Source organism: Hippocampus comes, unplaced genomic scaffold, assembly GCF_001891065.2.
Source record: "Hippocampus comes isolate QL1 unplaced genomic scaffold, H_comes_QL1_v1.1 scaffold29, whole genome shotgun sequence".
Classification (NCBI taxonomy): Eukaryota; Metazoa; Chordata; class Actinopteri; order Syngnathiformes; family Syngnathidae; genus Hippocampus; species Hippocampus comes.
Window position 1 is genome coordinate 2,693,300 of NW_017805820.1, and position 19,276 is coordinate 2,712,575.

General features: G+C 41.6%; 2 protein-coding genes across 3 annotated transcripts in view; one reads left to right on the plus strand and one right to left on the minus strand.

Annotated features, from left to right (window-relative positions):
• egfem1 (EGF-like and EMI domain containing 1) overlaps nucleotides 1-19,276 on the plus strand; it is a 35,972-nt gene that overhangs the window by 10,059 nt on the left and 6,637 nt on the right. For both annotated transcript variants that reach the window (XM_019886074.1, XM_019886075.1), the window contains 13 exons: nucleotides 109-348; nucleotides 434-562; nucleotides 1,841-1,969; nucleotides 2,118-2,246; nucleotides 6,430-6,564; nucleotides 6,884-7,018; nucleotides 8,066-8,194; nucleotides 15,747-15,878; nucleotides 16,118-16,246; nucleotides 16,645-16,770; nucleotides 18,173-18,301; nucleotides 18,707-18,835; nucleotides 18,939-19,067. In XM_019886074.1, coding sequence (XP_019741633.1) covers nucleotides 109-348; nucleotides 434-562; nucleotides 1,841-1,969; nucleotides 2,118-2,246; nucleotides 6,430-6,564; nucleotides 6,884-7,018; nucleotides 8,066-8,194; nucleotides 15,747-15,878; nucleotides 16,118-16,246; nucleotides 16,645-16,770; nucleotides 18,173-18,301; nucleotides 18,707-18,835; nucleotides 18,939-19,067 — 1,800 coding nt within the window. The remainder of the gene's footprint in view (nucleotides 1-108; nucleotides 349-433; nucleotides 563-1,840; nucleotides 1,970-2,117; nucleotides 2,247-6,429; nucleotides 6,565-6,883; nucleotides 7,019-8,065; nucleotides 8,195-15,746; nucleotides 15,879-16,117; nucleotides 16,247-16,644; nucleotides 16,771-18,172; nucleotides 18,302-18,706; nucleotides 18,836-18,938; nucleotides 19,068-19,276) is intronic.
• LOC109525523 (EH domain-containing protein 2-like) lies at nucleotides 2,339-5,790 on the minus strand. The gene is made up of 6 exons (XM_019886076.1): nucleotides 5,398-5,790; nucleotides 5,131-5,307; nucleotides 4,628-4,725; nucleotides 3,853-4,265; nucleotides 3,609-3,773; nucleotides 2,339-3,075 (listed from the first exon to the last, which is right to left on the minus strand). Exons 1-6 carry the CDS (start codon nucleotides 5,610-5,612, stop codon nucleotides 2,518-2,520), a joined length of 1,626 nt encoding a protein of 541 aa, XP_019741635.1. The 5' UTR covers nucleotides 5,613-5,790; the 3' UTR covers nucleotides 2,339-2,517.

Genomic DNA, 19,276 nt, shown 5'->3' on the forward strand with positions numbered 1-19,276 from the left:
ATCCACATGAAATTCTAATGAGTCATACAAAAATAACACTTAAATAGAATATTTAATCACAATTCATATTCCAATGGTAACATGTGGTCATTGTGTGGCCTTTGTTAGCTTTGTATCGCAGAGCGTTGGAGGCAGATGAGGAGGAGGAAGAAGAAGATGCAGAGCAGATGGAAGTCTCGAGGTTTCCAGAGCTGCTCTTCCGTAACGTTCCCCAGCTTCTCCATTACACGGCAGCATTACGTTCCCCGTACGACGGCGATCATGAAGATAACGATGCTGGTGATTCTGATGAAGCGTTTCAAAGCTTCATAAAAAGTCGAGAAGAATTTCGATTGGATACCCAAATCGGTACAACAAAAGCATGATCAACTATCCGCCAATGGTGCTCAACTTTTCTGACAGTGTCTTTATTTTTATTTTTCATTCTTGACAGTGTGTCTGGACAATTCTTTTGGGGAAGACTGCAGTTGGCGATGTGAAGATTGTGTCAATGGAGACTGTGGTAAAAATAAAGACCGCTGCGAATGTTCACCTGGATGGGCTGGCATTATCTGCAATGAGAGTAAGTTCAACAGTTTTCTTATATTCGGTATGGAGAGTGCCTGTCGCATCTGCTTTTTGCATCACATACGCTTGGCAGTCTGCTCCTTAGTTTCCAAAATGCTTTAAAGAGATTTGTGCGATACAAAAGCTTAAACATCATCTACCAATGATTTTGTTTTGACCTGTTTGTTCACAACTAAATTGATTTTCACTAAACTATGTAACGGATGCAGCATGGTACCAACGAAGAAGTCATAAAAAGTTGAAATGACTTAACTCAATGTGAGACATTTTGATTTGAAAACAACTTCTTTCAAAGTAATATATGACGATGAATGGCATAATTCACATTCATGAAGTCACAACAATGTACAGTTTGGACCTGATCCAAATTAGGATTGATTCTCAATGAAACGTCAATATGGTTAAAAAGTTACTTTTTTATTGATGAAATGAGTCTGACAGTGTTCACTTTTGTGATTAAGCGAGACTCTTTGGGGAGTTCACACAGAACAGCAGCAGCGAAAGAATATGCAGTCTGTTTGCCAGAGGAACTATCGTTTATCTTTTAACTAGTTATTTTTGGCCATGAATATGTACACGTACACACGCAGACTCACAAAACCATCATCTTTCCCACCCTTTGGGAAAATCCATCTGTTAGTTCTATTTGCGCTACCTATAGAAGTGTAGACCAGTTTTAGACTGAGATAGCCTCCTGCTTGCATCAATCCAGGGTCATATATCAAAACCTGTCAGCTCTTCTGCGTAGGATGGATCATTGTTTATGGACTCCTGAATAAAAAAGCACCAGGCGAATCAATCTGTAAACTACCTTCCAAGGCCAGAGCCCGCAGCAGGCCGGAGTCCAAGGATGTTCATTGCCGGGTTTAAAACCAAGGGCCCACTCTTCCCGTGCGCTCCTGTGACTAATGGCTGTGTCTGCTGTGAACCTGAGTCATGCTGGTTCTCATGAAGGGAAAGTCATGTGGGATAAGTCCATTAGAATGTCACATTTTCTACAGAATACACACTCCCAATGTGCCTGGCGCTGCTTGGATGCACAGTCATTGGACACTTTATGCACTTTATGCGTAATCCTCACCAGCTAATCAACAAACAAGACGACAGCAACCAAAAATGAAACCATAAAAGTCCATTTTGATTGCGAATGGATAGTACTTTTAATTGTCCAGTATTTAAAACCTTACACATAAGCCAATGTTTCATTGAGCAGTGTGTTAACGTTACCCAATGTTGACGATGTATTTTTCTCAAGACCCACATTATTTTCCAGCTTGTCCACAGGGCACTTATGGGCCCCATTGTAACAGTCTGTGCCAGTGTAAGAATGGAGGCACATGTGACCCCGTGTCTGGGAAGTGCTTATGCCCACCGGGGGTACAAGGTCTATTCTGCGAGGCTGGTTTGTATTATTTGTACACAAATTCACGCACATCTGCACCAAACAAAATATTTTTTTCCATCACATAAAATTCCGTTTTATTGTATTCTCAATAAAATGTTGGCCTTTGATTTTGACCAATGTTCTCCGTTATCATTCATGTTTGCAGGTTGTCCGAGGGGCTATTTTGGAAGTGATTGCATGATAAAGTGCAACTGTCCCAACAATGGACACTGCCATCGTTTATATGGAGCTTGCTTGTGTTCCCCAGGATTATATGGTCGACACTGTCATCTGCGTGAGTACCAACTTCATTTTGTAGTGTCGATTTTTCGTGCCACCATTTTAAAGGTGCTGATCACGCTCATCGGAAGCAATGGAATATTCCTCATAGAAGTTATCTTTTAATTGCAGCTTTAACACAAAAATATTACGACTGTGTCACATAAAATGAATTGACAATTCTGTATGTATTGCTCAAAGTGAAGAAAACTGTCTTCGCGTATGGTTTTTTTGGACAATCTGTACAAATGATGCACTTAATTATTGCCCCATACTGCATGTCTAATTCAGATCTCTTCATCGGTCATATTTAGTCGTTTTGAAGGAGGTAGCAGGTGAGAGGGCAGCTCACGCGGGAGCCAATGGCCTTCCAGTTTTCCTTCGATAAGATGGACAGCCAGTGCGAACTCCTCATTGTCCAACATACCATCTGCATCAATGTCTGACAGCCTCCAAATATGAGCAAGCACAGAATTTGGCAGAAGTGTTGTTGTCATCCATTCTTTGACTTTGGCTCCACTGAGTTTGCCTTCATTCGGGCTGAGGTTGTAGAAGATCTCATCGTACTTTGGCTTGTGTCTCTCCACTATCCACTCAATGGAATCTCGTTCACTGTCATCGTCATCTTCGATTTCCTTGAAGGGATGCCTCTTGTAATGCTCGCGCCTGAACGTTCCCAGGAATTCACCATCGAGAACTCCGGGGAGGGATTTATTTAGAAGTTCTTGTTGCTGAAGTAGGGGAACCAGGTTAGCTATGTCAGTGTTTAGGAGTTTGTCAAGGGAAGCCATCAGACTTGGTTTCAGTTTCTTGAACTTTGAGAAGTTTTGACTCAGAAGTTGCTCCTGAAAAAGCAAAATTGTAAATGATGAGTCAGATCATATTTAAGGGGGAAAAAAATAATGATTGGAGAAGCCGACATGATATAATGTGTAGGACTTCTTTTTTAATATATCTTAGAATCATATCCTGTATGCACCTTGGGATTTCATCAAGCATACGGTGTTATAAAAAAGTATATTTTAAAAATACTGCTACTAACAATACCTGCATTAATGGAATGATGAGTATTTGGTTTTGATTTGATGGTATTTCGCACTATATCTGTGAATATTCATTTACAAATAAGTTCATTATTGGATAAAGCAAGCTTGTTATGCTTCATGCATTTTGGGTATCATGACAACTGCTTTCATTTGTTGTGGCCAAAGCCTTTTGTTCACGAGCAAATATTCCAAATGCATTTCATAGCTGACCGGCTTTGGGTTGGTTTTAAGCTTATGTGAAGGTCATGAAGGGCACAATTAGCTTCTGGATGATAGCCATTCCTAAAGTGGTTGGCCTCTTAAGCTCTCTTAATACAGCATTTCAGTATGACCTGCATCTTGGTGCAATCGGGGAAATCTCCTGCTGGAACTCTGTGTTGCTGCTGGATCTTGGTGAAAATGACTGGAAGCTGGTAGATCAGATTGTGCTTCTTGTTCTCTTTGCAGAAAATAGTCGGCATCTCCTGCTTCAGATAGCCGATGATGTGTGCATGAGCCTGAGAGAGCGACAAAGCACATATCAAATATCAACTCTGAATGAGAATCACTGAATGTGTTTCCCGTTGGATATTTTACCCTCACAAGTCGTGCTCTCTTCACCAAATCATTCAGTTTTCTCACAGCAGCATTGTGTGGGAGGTTTCTTAGGTCGGCCAACAGATCCTCCTCCTCCAAGTCTATCAGTTGGTAGTGGTCACACATCTGCCTTGGCTCTGACCAAAAGGATCCGATGTAAACTCGCAAAATTTCAGGGGTTCTAAAAACCTTCCCCAGTGACCACATGAGGGCGCCATATACTCTCATGAGCTGCTGCGAGTCCACACTGTCAGCCTTATTCAGAACCACACGTAACTTGTCCTCGTAGCCAAAAAGAGCCCCAAAGGCCCGAGTGAGCTCATCCGAAAACTCCAGCTTGTGTGCGTCGAACAGCAAGATGATCCGATCCACACGCTCGGCAAACCAGCGAAGCACTGCTGGGAAGTCGTAGCCTTATAGGACAAGGAGCAGAGGGTTTCGATTAACATTGATGCTAATAGCATCTGCCCCTGTGCCTCAAGGAGCAGGGAGAAAAATGTAACACATCCCAGCGGCCCCTCACTGTTCGCAAACTATTCCAGCTACACCCATAGATGCATGCGTCAAGAAAGTAAAGCAGAGGCAGCTTTGGTACTTTCTGCCGATCCCCTTCCAACTCTGTGAAATTGTTCTCATCTGCCGTGGTCACGAATCAACTGCATTTGATTAAGTATTGCATCATTCAAATTCCTACTTTGCCTCATCTGCTTCTACTCTCATTTTGATACAAACTGGATATGTAGTGTGAGCGGCATTATTTAGTGTCTTAACTCACCTCTGCTTAGTTTTTTCCTCGCTGCAGTTAAGATGCCCGGTGTATCAATGATACTGATACTCTCGAGGACCTGATTGGGCATCTGCACACACTGAAATCTGCAGATGAATGATTAGACATTTTTACTGAGAGAAAGGCAACTTTCTTCAAACGGCATGTGAATGATGAGATGCTGTTGCCAAGTTAAAATTCCAAAGAGTTAAGTCAAGTACTGTTAATCACATCAATCCGCGGATACCAATTGTATATGCAGCATCTTACAATGATTCGACTTGGATCTTTGCAAGGAAAAAGCCATACATATTCAATAAATACATTTGTCTATTGAACTGTTTGGGGTTTTTCTGCAGAATATCATGAACATGAATGCTTGACCGCTCAGCATTTACACACGACTGCCCCTGGCAAAATGATTTATTGTTAACATAGCTCAATGCAAAGTTGATGATCACAAATTATAACGCCCTCCCTCCTCCATCTCCTTATCTCTCGCTTCCCATCACCTGTTCAGAAAAGTATTCCCAAAAGGGTCAAGGTGGCGAAATGGTTTTTCGGTATCCATGGTGAGGGCATTCCCTGGTGTGATTCCCTCCACCTCTCCGTACATCAAGGCTGTGAAGCAGTCGGTGGTTGGCTCCGGCCCCACTCTGCTACCCAGAAAGTCTTGTTCGATGAGATATCTGAACGCACAGATGGCAGCGGAATGTGCTTTTCTGTATATTCAGCTGGATACTGTTGAATTGCATGAGAATGTACCCAAATGTTATTACCTGATGAACGTTGTCTTTCCTGTTGAGTACTGGCCCATTACCAGCACCATTGGTTTGTTGTCAAAGTCCGCATCCTCATAGCTTGGAGAGTGGTAGTGATGGAAGGAATAGTACTTCTCGATCGGCAGCAGTCTTTTGTAGTAAAGATTCTTTAGCTCCTCTGTCACCATGTTGACACCCCCGAATGTTTTAGGATTGCCTCTCCGACGAGACATTGTGAAGACTTCTTCTTCGAGCGTTCTTTTTTTCCGTATGAAAGGCTCAGTCTTACAAGCACGAAACAAAATGATGGAAGAATGTGCTTGACAAATATTGTCAGATTCCCCCAGCTGCTTGCTCCATCCTGCAGCGCGACATTTGGAGGGTGTAACCAGAGACTCCAGCTGCACCTCACACAAAGCCTCTGTCAAGCAGGACAAGGGTGGAGTGGAGTTTTTGCTGCTGCATTGGGACAGTCTTGGCAGTTTGCATGAAAATTTAACAACCCGAACAATGATTATCGATGTTCCCATGCACATTTATCATGCATATATATCCACACATTTTCAACAATATCTACACAAAGACAGCATCGTTTCAATTCAACTGCACTGACCTGTGAACAATTATGAGCGTTTTGGAAGGTAACGAATGTTGCATTCTCGTCAGGGTTCGTTCAAGTTCACAAATGATCGCCAAACAATTGCCAGACGTTTGCCAGGCATTTGCCTATATTTTTCTTGTCACAAGAGAATTTTGAACAGGTTTAACATTTTCGTCCGACAAACTCTTGACCTTGAACAAACCCTGATGTAAACTGGCCCTTTGCTACCTTCGTCAGCAGTTGCCACTCACTGGGATGGTCTCTTAACAGTATGCTAAGAATCAGTTACAGTTTAATATCAGCATGAAAAAGGGGTGAAACCATCCAAACAAACCACGAGCAAAATAACAATAGTTACAGTTTGGTTGGCAAACACCATCGAAGAAGCTCTATGATACTTGAAATCCTCCAAACTGAGATTTTACGTGCGCTTGTCTTCTACTCCTCAGCTTGTCCCAGGTGGACGCACGGCTCTGGCTGTTCGTCGGAATGTGACTGTATTCGAGAACATTCCACTGGCTGCGACCCCAAGATGGGGAGCTGTATCTGTAAGCCTGCATACCATGGCTCACAATGTGAGAAAGGTATAATCCCTTCACAGGAAAACTGATCTCAATGTAATTATTTTGTTAGGCCACAGCAGCAAAATCGGCATAGCTGGAGGCATGCTTCATTAGGGCCATAAGAATAACTTTCACAGATCCAATCGCCTAAACTCCAGCACATTACTTGATCATCTATTCATTGTGAAGTGTCAAAAAGATCCACTTTATTTCACAGTTGTAGAGCTTCAGTAGCACTAGCATCTGAAAGACAGTGTGCTGTTCTGAAATGGCATTTTGAGAAATTGCAAACCGTTCTCCTCTTAAATGTACCGCTACGTGTTTGTGTGTCCCACTGTAGAATGTGAGCCGGGCTTTTTTGGAGCTGGTTGTGAGCAGCCTTGCGACTGCCCAAGTACGGGGTTGTGTGACCCCAAGACTGGGGAGTGCAGCCAGCAATGCCCTGCAGGCCTTAGTGGGAAGGGATGTCAGCTGGGTGAGACAAACAAACTTCAGCGTCTTTCTGAACCAAACTAAAGTAGCGTCACAATTGATAAACAGAAATGTGATCTTTGTTCTAGTTTTTTGCCTTGAAACATTTGGGTCAAAAGTTTGAATAAAAAAAAAAACAAAAAACAAAATTGAGAATTGTTACAGCGCCCCTCTGTGGTTTTAATTCATTATCAAGAGTGCCGCATACCTGTGAGAATACTTTATGGGAGAATGCATATATTGCTTAAGAGTGTGTCCACAAGTGTGGTTAATGTCCGCATACCTAAATGCTTGTATAAATATGTGCTCCGTTATGGATGTCAACATAACTATAAAAAGGAGTGTTTTTGAAAGTGTTTCAGTAAGACCATAAAGGTTCTGTTGATACATTAACTGTACTTATTTTGTACAAGACAAGACTGTTATTGTCAAATTATATTTGACCACTAGAATATATCTTCATTGAAAGATCAGCACTCTATTTTTTGTCAAATACTCCCCTGTATGTACACTATGTGTCGCTTGTCTTTGTGCTGTTGAATAAGATTTCAGGACAAAGTTATGCATTAACCAGCTATAACAGTAATCTCATACGCACAAGGTAAGATTTGTGCCACCTGTAACTGCGGATTAATATTCTTGTAAAAATGCTCATGCAGCTGCTATGAGCTCTTGTTTTGGTTTTGAACAGCACATTTTCAAGAATTGATCCCATCCATTCTCCAAAATCGATTTAGAACTGGGCCTTGGTGACAAACTTTACAAGAATGACTTCTTTATGTCAGCTCTCTCACGTAAAAAGTCAACTAATGTCTTTTATTGTAGATACCACTTGTTGTATGCAAAAACTGGCCCCAATTGAAACTCTTGGATTCCATTTCCCCCCAAATGAATGCTAATGATGATGATCTTACACTGTACTATGTCTTAACGAAGACGTTAAAGTGGTGAAGTCATCATCATCATCATAATTCACCAAAGTCTGATTTTTAAACTTTGCTCAGAATTTTACAATAAAGACAAAAACATGTGCATTTCACGTTGACTACAGTGTGTCCTCCTGGCTACCATGGACCCGGCTGTCTACTGAGCTGCTCCTGTCACCCTGATGCTGCTTGTGACCCACAAACCGGCCAATGTGTCTGTCCGCCTGGAAGGAGCGGCCATGACTGTGCATCACGTAAGAAAATGCAGAATCACAAAATGTAGTTGACCCCAGGTTGAAATTTCTCAGTAACTCAATGCAGAACAGTATTTTATAAAACACACACCTCAATGAAGAGTATAAATGGCACAAATGAAGATCGACAGAATTAAAATGTGTGAATCTAAAGGGGAAGTCAACCCAGAATTCTTCTTCACAAGGATATGTCCAAAGTACTTTCACGAGTCTAAACACAGCAATCAGATTACTATTGTGCTTGTGGAATATAAGCTAAGCAGCAAAATTTATCTGTTTTTGTCCATCTCAAGGGGCGGCCATTTTGCCACTTATGGGTGACTGAAAATGATTTCACAGTTGTTCAGGGCTCGGTTAACAAGCTATCACATCTCACCTGTTTTCTGAAGGTGAGCCATACTGTGTTTCGACTAGCGGAGACACGTAAGCCATAATACTGTAAAGTACTTTTTTGAGTGGACTTCCCCTTTAAGAAAGTCTCGGTGTTTTGTAAGATTCCTGATTGCAATAAAGCACTAAGCATTTAGTTTTTAAAAAGAAAGTTCGATCTGCAGCCATGATTGACATACTAAAACTTCTACATGTATTTGTTACTTCTGCAGCATGTGAATCTGGGCCATGGGGTTAAGGATGCATCAATAAATGCCAGTGCCAAAAAAGCTCTCTGGGGTGTGACCCTCTCACTGGTCACTGGATATGTGAGCTCGGCTCTACTGGACACAAACGTGTTTCTTTTAGAAGTTAGACATGCTCTTCCCGACTGTACACTTTATGAGGTTTCGGCAGCGACTGCTGCCACCGTGTGTTTTTCTTTCGTCACATCAGCTTTTCTCGAAGGTTCATTCACAAACTTTGGAGAGAAGTTGGTGGTTTGGTCCCCGGCCATTGCAACCATGTTGAAGTGTCCTTGAGCAAGATATTGAACCTACTGATCATCAGTAGATGGTGAGGTAACAGTGTAAAGCACTTTCAGTAACCAAGGTAGAAAAGTCAGGGCCCATTTAATAACAATAATATATTATTCCAGCAGAGGACGCTGCAGGTCTAGTTTTCTGGTTTCCTGCTTCAAATGGAATATAAAAACAAACCACAAAAAATCACGTCCACTTTTGTCAGTGGCAAAACCATTTCAAAACCCCACAAATTCCTTAATGCAATATGTATTGTGTCTTAGACCGAACATAATTATTTCTATTTTATTCGTTTCTTTCCCTTTGTTTAGTCACCCAGTCCATGGGGAAATCAGGCAGGTTGATGCCATTAGTTAAACTGTCTTAATTCAATGATGATCTTCTGAATAATCTTTGCTATAAGTGTTCCATGAGGCTCAAAGCTTGGTACCACCTCAGCAGTAGCAGTATTGCCCTTAAAATCATGGCCATGCCCCAAGAGAGCAGAGCCTCTTGTCCCTAGTCATAACATTCTCATGATTCACGTCACTCTGATTGGACCTTACTGTGGAAATAAGCCGATCAGTCTATCTCGGTTCTGTTTTCTGTAGGCCCTTTCCTCTCAAGTTGAGGTGTTCAGTTTCTCAGTCTGCCAGGCCTCTCCCTTCAGGAGAAATCAGAAAAAGGCCTGTGCTGTGAGACGGACCAGATCTCATTGGGTATTTTCTTTCCTAGAATCAAAATAAAAAGATATGGCCTTTCCTTTCACTGGGATATTTTAGTTCACACACATGATTCAATAATGAGATTCATGACTACGGCAGAAACATTTGTTTCGCTGAGCCTTTATGGGATCTTGGGACTGCTTAACATTTCAGGCATATTTCTTTTCAGTGGAAGCGGGCTGTTATGCTGACATTGGTCCGACATGTCGCTTGCTTTTGCAACTTTGGTGTCATATTCAAAAATAGTTTGTGTTTGTTGTAAATAGCGCTGTTCTTCCACTGCCACACTGGCTCATCGTCATGCTGACTTCCTTGAGTGTAAATGACACCAGGAAGTTCGATTCTATTCTCTCTCCATCCATTCCCATTCTGTGGTCTCTTCTTTCCGACTGTGTGGTCCTGTGTGGACCTTCTTTATGGGCTGACAGCCCTCTTTCTTCCACAAGCAGGGATCTGGAAATAATCCACCCGTCTTAAAGAGCTCATTTATCCCAGAGATGGAGTCTTTCAGTGATGACACAGTGTGTGCGCTAGTCATTGTGGACCATTTCTTCTATGCCTACCTATAAACTTTGAGAGAGGAAGTGGGATGGTCCTAAACTAACAAGTACCAGCAGACTGTGCACAGGCTTCTGTGGTTAATATGAAAGCTACTCACTCCCTCTTGGTATAAATAAACCATAAACCATAAGTTACATTGCATCAATTGACAGTATAGATTCGAGTCACTCCAGTAGTAGGTGGTGTCTCTTGTTTTTAGCGTGTTGAGGGGATTGCAGTGCCTTGTTGTAGGACATCTTAAGGATCAGAATTCTATCGGATCTGTTTTGGCTTGTGCTGGAACTCGTTCAACTCAGTTCAGCGCTATTCTAGTTCTGTGCAAATGCTGTATAAATCAGCTCTGCTGAAAATGTTGCCACAAAAAAAAAAAACACTTGTAGCCCGTAGTTTCTGAGGCAATTTGGATTCAGGAACATTAAACCGTCAATAAAAAGAAAGCATTTTTCCGTCATGCCAAAAAAGTGGATCTCATTAGTGTGCATTTCCCTTTGAACTAAATTCTTGTGAGAGCAGGCTCTCCTAAAAATACTGCATCTGACAAAAAGGCATGTGCATAGCCATGGTACCACAAACTTCAGTAAAAGTAAACACGAGACAAGAACATGTACTTTTGAAACAGTGTTACCGTGGAGCTCATTTACGGTGACGGCATCCTCAGTGGGCCGGATTTAACGACATCACAACTGAACCACTGCCGTTGCACGCCAAGACGTCATGCTTTCAGCGTGGGAACATGGTGATGGGCATGCCTGAAAGGATATGTACTTCGTTCACATTGAGGCTGAGGGTTTAAGGTATGAGTATACAACATCAGAAGGAGGAGGAAGTGATGTAAAAACCAAAGGGAAACACCCTCAGCATATGAAACCGCCAAAAGTTAACATTTCTGGAGCGCCCCAGTTTGTGGCTTCCTTTGGTTACATGGTCCACTGCTTCCCTTATGGAAAGAAGAGGTGGTCTATTGAAAAACTGCTCATTGCTGAGACAATTGGTTCAGACTTTATAAATATATATGGAAGTAAAATGGAGCTCGGTGGGCACCAAGTCACAGACCTCTTCCAATACTAAACATTTGGAAGCCGATTGTATGCATTCATAGATGCCAAATTTCTAGCATATTTTAAGAGCTTATGATGAATTCATTGTTCATGGAAACATTTGGGGAAGATGTTTTAATATGACCACAATAATTTTGTGCTGCATTTGCACCTTTATCTGCACCAACACCAATGGAATCAACTCAGCTGAAGTTGATTTTTTTTTTTTTTTTCTTTTCAGGTGAATGAACAAAGTTCAGTCATTTAGAGCCCTCAGGGTGGCACAGTAGTCAAGTAGTTAGCACATCCGCTTCACAGTGCAGAGGTTGAGTTTTCGATTCCGGCTCCGGCCTTCCCGTGTGGAGTTTGCATGTTCTCCCCGTGCTTGCGTAGGTTTTCTCCGGGTGCTCCGGGTTTCCTCCCACATTCCAAAAACATGCATGGCAGGTTAATGGGACACTCTCAATTGTCCCTAGGTGTGAGTGTGAGCGCGGATGGTTGTTTGTCTGTGTGTGCCCTGCGAGTGGCTGGCAACCGGTTCAGGTTGTCCCGCGTCTCCTGCCTGAAGACAGCTGGGACAGGCTGCGGCACGCCTGCGATCCTTGTGAGGATGGAGCAGATTAGAAAATGGATGGATGGATGGAAAAAATACTCAATAGCCAACTGAAATTACCCACAAGTATCCCACAAGGCATGCTCCAACTGTTAATGACACTGCATGTGTGACAGCCTATACCATATATATTCTACAGTATGAAAGCTGCTCTCAGATGACAGGTTTTGATATTCCAAGGTCTGTTACAATAACACACAAATCTCATTTTATTGGAAATGTTCGTGTTACCACTGACAGTACTGTGTTTGCTCAAATATTTTGTCGACCAACTACACACTCTTGAACAATCAGCGTCTGCCGATTTGACAATGAGAAACAGACGCTTCCACCAAGCAACAGACTGTCATGCCGTAAGTGGGCGCAGTAGCCTGGTTCTGTTTAGTTGTGCATTGGTGGGGCCTGCGGACTCAGCAGGTGCTCAAATTATGGGGTCTCTGGCCCCAAAAAAAGGGAATGGCCTCCGAGCTGCTGCTGACTTTGATGTGTCCCCGATTCACCACACGTGTGCAACATCAACTCACTTAATGAACGTCGATGTTGTATAAATTCAAATAAACACTGACAATTCATTTTGCCATTTTCACTTGCTGATGTGACAGTGAAGAAGTAGTGGAAAAGCCAAATAAGACTGACAAATAATAATTTAAAAAAATCATCCTTTTTTTGTTTGTGAACTTGCCAACTCTGGCCGTTTTGATGTTTGAACTGGACCCACAGTGTGCCTGGACACCTTTTACGGTCTTGACTGTGGCCAGATGTGTGAGTCCCGGAATGGTGCCCGTTGCCACCACATCACAGGAGCATGCCAATGCTTCGCTGGCTGGGCAGGACCTCATTGCATTCTGGGTAATGGAAGCCACATCATTAAAATGGGGTGTGAGGGAGGGCCTCGCTGCTGAACATCCTCTCTTGACACACAATTATCCCTAGAATGAGACATTAGCAAAAACATTTTGGCATCGGGGTACTTTTAAACAAAGGAGCCAAGATATCTTGGAGCAAATAAGGTTTAATCAAGGTCTGTTCTGACTTCTGACAAAGTATAGTGATGGAAATGTGAAATATGTCAAGCCTTTAAATTGCCTCCTTTTTGTTTGTTTGTTTTTCATGGTTTTTCGTTATTTTCCAAAAGAATCTAAATAAAACCCTGAATTCATATTTCATAAAGTGCAGGGAAGGGGCAAATCGATGCAACTCCGTGCATTAGGTGCAAGTTGTGCATTAGGTGCTGACTGAGTAAGCAGAAAAGAAACGTGAAAAAAGCGCTTTTGCATTTTGATTCCAAATGAGTGCGTCTTTTTCGTTTTGAAGGTTGTACCAGCGGTTTATTTAGTGAGGCCTGAGAGCCTGAGTGTGATTGTGTCCATACAGTTCAAACTGCCACCGTGTGACGGGCCACCGCCAATGTGAGCCCGGCTGGACAGGAGCCAAGTGTGACAAACGTAATTGTGGAAAACACTGAGGAAATTGAAAATTAATTCAGACACATTTGCATTTGCATGTGTAAGTGAACACCCATGCTTGTTTCTTGGGGTTCTTTGGTGCTTCCTGTGTGAGGCTGGTGTGTCATGTTGTCATGAGACGGGGAACTGTGGATGCCCTGCTGAACTCAGCGAGAGTAAAATGAGAAAAATAAGAAAGACAAGGCAAATATATTTTGACGAAACAAGCTGAATGCCGAAAATAATTTGAAGAAAAATTCTCTTGTAAGGTTTAAATGGGAAGCGATCAGGCAAATTAAACCTTCTATCCACACTTTTTGAAATTAGCTTCACGGTTGAAGTCAACACTGTTTCCACAAGGTACAATCTGAATGATGATTACTGGACTCCAAGTTTAATGTTTATTATTTTTCTAATGCCCAAAACTTTCCTGAAGTTGTACAAGGCTAAGGGCCCCATTTTACAGCCCAGTTCAAGTCTAGCGCAAATCGCACTCTTACTGTGCACACAGATGGAGTTTTGTTTGATTCCTCGATAGTTCCCGCAATGCTGCATATCACCCTTATCCTTGAAAATGGCCAAACAGCACACTTTTCCTCCATTTCTATGAGGCAACCTCTCACTCACCCTCTAGAATTTTATTGCCCAACTCTTCGTTTGGAAAGGCAATTGTTGTTGCTTGTTGTTGTTGTTGTAGCTTCTTAGTGCACCACGTTTGCCTAAAATGTTTTTACATGATAATCCTGTGCAGCAAACGCGCACAGTTACACTACTTGATGTAATATTTCATCTCGTGCTCCTTACCATTTATGTACCAGCCCACCCCCAACACCACCTTAGCTCCCTTCCTCTCCGCACATACTCCCCAGACATCTGATAAATGTTACACACCAGTTGCCAAGTAAAACAGAAGGCATTGTTTTTGTCTCCTCAGCAGCGGATAAGGGCTTTTGGAAGGCAGACATGCATAATGACAGCTCCGTAATTGCCTCTTTAGTCTGGAGTCCTTTCTTATCTGTTCCCCACGCTGCCTGCTGCTGCCTGACTGAGTGCGGCGGCGATCTCACCCACAAACATGTTGGGTTCACAGATTCATGCACTATGACTGATGGTTTGGAGGATTGCGTTCATTCTTGTTGTATGCACAAATGTGTGCATGGAGAAAGGGTGTGTGAAAAAATGTTATCCCCATTTGGGTTTGGGCACCAGAGAATGTCGATAACTTTTGTGACCAGTTAGGATTGAAAGTCGCTATATTTTCACACAATCCAGTAATGCAAGAGAGAGAAACTTTCTGACAACACACTACGCAGTATTTGAAAGCCCTCTCTGTTGCTTTTGCTCTTTTTAAATGATGAGATGTTATGTGAGTACACTAAGGGTGTTTTTGTTTTTAATCTTGATCACATTCTATCAAAACAAATGCAAAGTGTTCCCACTGAATAATGAGACAGATATCGCAGTCAAAGTCAATGAGATAAGCTGATTAAAAGTACTGTATTCCTTTTTTTTTTTTTTTTTTGCCAGTGCATACCTTACTGTTAAAAAGCAGTGCTGTTGAGGTTACATTGTTGGGAGCAGTCTTAGTATGGGCATCTACATGGGACATTTACTAAATGCAACAAGGATGGGACTATTGATCCCGGCCCCGGCCTTCCTGTGTGGAGTTTGCATGTTCTCCCCGGGCCTGCGTGGGTTTTCTCCGGGTACTCCGGTTTCCTCCCACATGACATAAATATGCATGGCAGGCTGATTGAACACTCTAAATTATCCCTAGGTGTGAGTGTGAGCGCGGATGGTTGTTTGTCTCTGTGTGCCCTGTGATTGGCTGGCAACCGGTTCAGGGTGTCCCCCGCCTACTGCCGAAGACGGCTGAAAATATACGTGTATTGTTTTTAACTTAATGTAAAACTACTTGACTTGTATGTATGCTGAATACACATTGTATGATGGATAAAAGTCTATAGTCCCTTGCTCAAATGCCAGGTTTTGTGTTAAAAAACAAGATCAGTACTTATCATTCCAAAACTTTTTCCACCATTAATGTGACCTAATAACTCAATTAGAGGGGAAAAAAGTCTTATGACGGGGTAAGTAAAAGTGAACACCTTTGGAATTATAGCTAAATATGTTCAACCTTTTTTCATCTAAATTTGCATGGGGTTTGTACATTGCACATTATGTGTTGCTTTATTCATTTCATATATCAATCATATCTGTTGAGTTTTTGCTGAATGGTGATATTGGATTGTTTGTTTGTTTTTTTTGTGTATTATGTTAGCTTGTCCTGCTGGTATGTTTGGGAACAACTGTAGTCAACTATGCCAGTGTTCAGGAGACCATGAGCAGTGCCATCCAGTTACGGGGAACTGTAGTTGTTTACCTGGTTACTATGGAACAAGTTGTGAGTTACGTGAGTACACTTTTAAAACCACTTTATTTCTGCTTGAATATTGGAATGCAATGCTCAAGGATTCCTTAGTTTTATATGGCCTTGCATTGGGAAAATGAACCTAGTGTCCTTCAGTCACAGGCCATATTTTTAACCATCCATCTGTCTGAGCCCATTTTATGATAATCAGTACATACAATACACCACTCCCGACTTGATATGTTTCCTTCCACGTATTCTTTTTGGCTATCTTGTGTTAGGATGTCGCTCAGGCACTTATGGACCAAACTGCAAGTGTCGATGCCGTTGTCTCAATGGTGGCCGCTGTGACTTCCGAACGGGGACATGCCGCTGTCCTCCGGGCTTCATCGGAGCTGACTGCAGCTCACGTATGTTTGTTACATTAACACCTTCCTTTCTTTGCTTGATCTATCCGTCTACCATTTTACATACGGCCTGTTCTCTTCTGAGACAAGCAACACAGACATGTAACAATGTAGACTTCCTTCTTGCGTGATATGAATACACAGAATGCCTCAAAATAAGCCACACAGGACAGTTGACGGAGGAGTAACCATGTCTGTGGAAGGTAGCCGACATATCAAAGCACATCTACACTTCTACTGTGACATATAGACTCACATGATAAAGCAAAAACCAACCTAACATCGCTCCCCCTTCTATGCTTCCAAAATATGAAATCATGGCAAATAGTCGGGGATGATGACTGCACTGAAAAAAATTTTTCACTTGACCATCGGACTAATTCCTCGTTTCTCCCCTACAGCCTGCCCAAGTGGGTACTATGGCAAAGACTGTGCTAAAGTGTGTTCCTGCGGAGAATGGGGTCAGTGCCACCCAATAAATGGAAGATGTATTTGTGTAACTGGAAAAATGGGGCAGTCCTGTCAAGGTACTGAAAGGCATCACTAGTAATCAAAGAGAATTTTTAGAATGAATCCTCACGCGACCTTTTTGTACTTCTACCTAATGCAAAGATAAGATTGAACATTATTTTATACCCTCAATGTTGTATGTCGAAACAGTGCTATCTGATTTGATTTGATTTACTGAAGAGGTAAACACATTACAAGATATAAAAATTAAAATTAGAAGAAAGAAAGAAAAGATCGTCAATGGATGTCGGAGTTGATCACGGTTTATGTGTTCAAAGGGAGTAGGAAGAAGTACAAAAACAAATCTAATCCGAGCCCGGTGTTGTCTATTACGCATATCAAATTACTACATGAGCAGGTTTTTTTTTATATGTATCCCAAAATATAAAAAAACAAAAAAAAAACACACTCCTCTTAACATATGTACTATATTTTATGTATAAGCGTGACTTTTAAACTCTTATACATGCAGACAAAAACAAACAAAAAACATTATACACGTGTGCTGATAGGCTTATATTATTATGTAACATTTTTAAACCTCTTTATGAACACAGTAAGTGATTCACACCTTTTCAATTCATGTGTCATCATGATTAAAAAAAATATTAAAATCCCAAAACACCTTTAAGAAGTCAGTGACAAGTCAGTAAAACAACATGAATGAGTTACCTTTTCAAAGGAAACATTTTTTAGTAATGTACAAATGTGTTCAGGCTGAGAGTTTGCGTCACAGATTGTTTCAGTCTAATTCGATTTTGGTCGGTCCTTGAACTTGGACATTTTATCAGTCTCTTCAGTAAACATCGACTTAAAGAAACACATTCTAGTGTTGGGTCTCAAATGATTACAGACTGCTTTGCTGGGAAACAGAAAGCAATCTGGTTCATCAGCATTTGAGCGATTGTAAACGGGGGTTTCCAGCCCAGGATGCACTCTGTACCCACGTCTTTATCCTCTTGCACATGTGTATTCACCAATTCTTAAATGTCTCTTGTTCAATGTTTACAGAGACATATAAGTAGCTCGTTTTCTGTGTTGCATGTCACTGGACTTGGCAAATAAGCAAATAAATACACATGGAAATCAAAGACATCTTCCGTGTTGTTTTCCCAAGCTAAATTGCCCAAAGAAACATGATTATTCTTTATATCAGTGCCAAATTGGACTATTTTGCCTCTCTTTAATGACCTGCTGATTAAATAAACAAAAAAGGGGTTGTCTCTGAGTGCTTGCAGAAGTGCTTCATGTTGTTCTCTGATTGTTGCTGCATTGTTTTAATGTCTTCTGATTTGTGTTGTGTGTCCCGATGTCCTTGAAATATGTAGACAATAAGTCCATTTCTGATATCGTTTGCACATTTTACATAAACATGGAACATTATTGCAATATCCTGACAACTTCTCAATATTTCTCCAGTCTGCCCCAGGGGGCGTTATGGCCTGCAGTGCCGACATACATGCAGATGTCAAAATGGTGGTCTGTGTGATCCTGAAGATGGTAAATGCAAATGTGGCCTTGGCTGGACCGGACCAGAATGTGATACAGGTTAGCGTTACGATACACCTGCATGATAGGCGATAAAATCATGTGATAAGCAATATGGTTGTTGAATATTCCAACTCAAACGAAAAACAAAATGTGTTTTTCATACTCCAAAATAAGTTGGCTCACTGTATTTGATGCCCATTTTAGATTGCGTCTGATTTGTCAGTCAGATAAAAGCATGCAATTATGTGTCGTCCCTGTCATGTGTAAAACATATGTCTTTGATATATTGTGCAGCCCCAATAGATACTATTACAATAGGACTACACCAAGTAAAACATGCATATCATTATTCCCCGATTGCATTTCATGCTACTTTAAATCAGGTGTCATTGTATGTACGTAGTGTAACAAATGTTTGAATGAATGCCAGTAATGTGTTCTGTCATCCTTGTCCGTGAGTAGTCTGTTCACAGGGAAAATATGGTGAAAATTGTTCTCAAGACTGTCCTTGCCTCAGTGGTGGGACATGTGATCGCTTTTTTGGCACCTGCAACTGTACAAATGGGTACTATGGCCACGCCTGTCAACATAGTAAGCAACCACCTTTTGCTCGTTTTTTTTCCATTATCAGCAGAGTTGTAAATGCTTAAAAGTTGCTTTCATTAAACTAATACATAATATCTTGCATTTCTAGAATGCCCGCCTGGATATTTTGGCTTCAACTGTGGCCTTACATGTGACTGTCAGCCCGGGCAGACCTGCGACCACGTGACAGGACAATGTGTGTGTTCTCCGGGTTACTACGGGCCTCAGTGCCAGAGCCGTGAGTACTTGTTTGAATTTCAAAGGGTCTCTGAAACATTTGGTGAGTCACATGCAGTAGCTCAAGAAAGAGAAGAATGAACATCTTTCGAGACTGGTATTTCCATCGGTTTTGTCAGCGGTTGACCTATGTTCAGCATAAAACAGTGAAACAAAATTTAATTTCTGTTTGTGGAAATAAATGATAAATTAAGCTTTTACTTTATATAT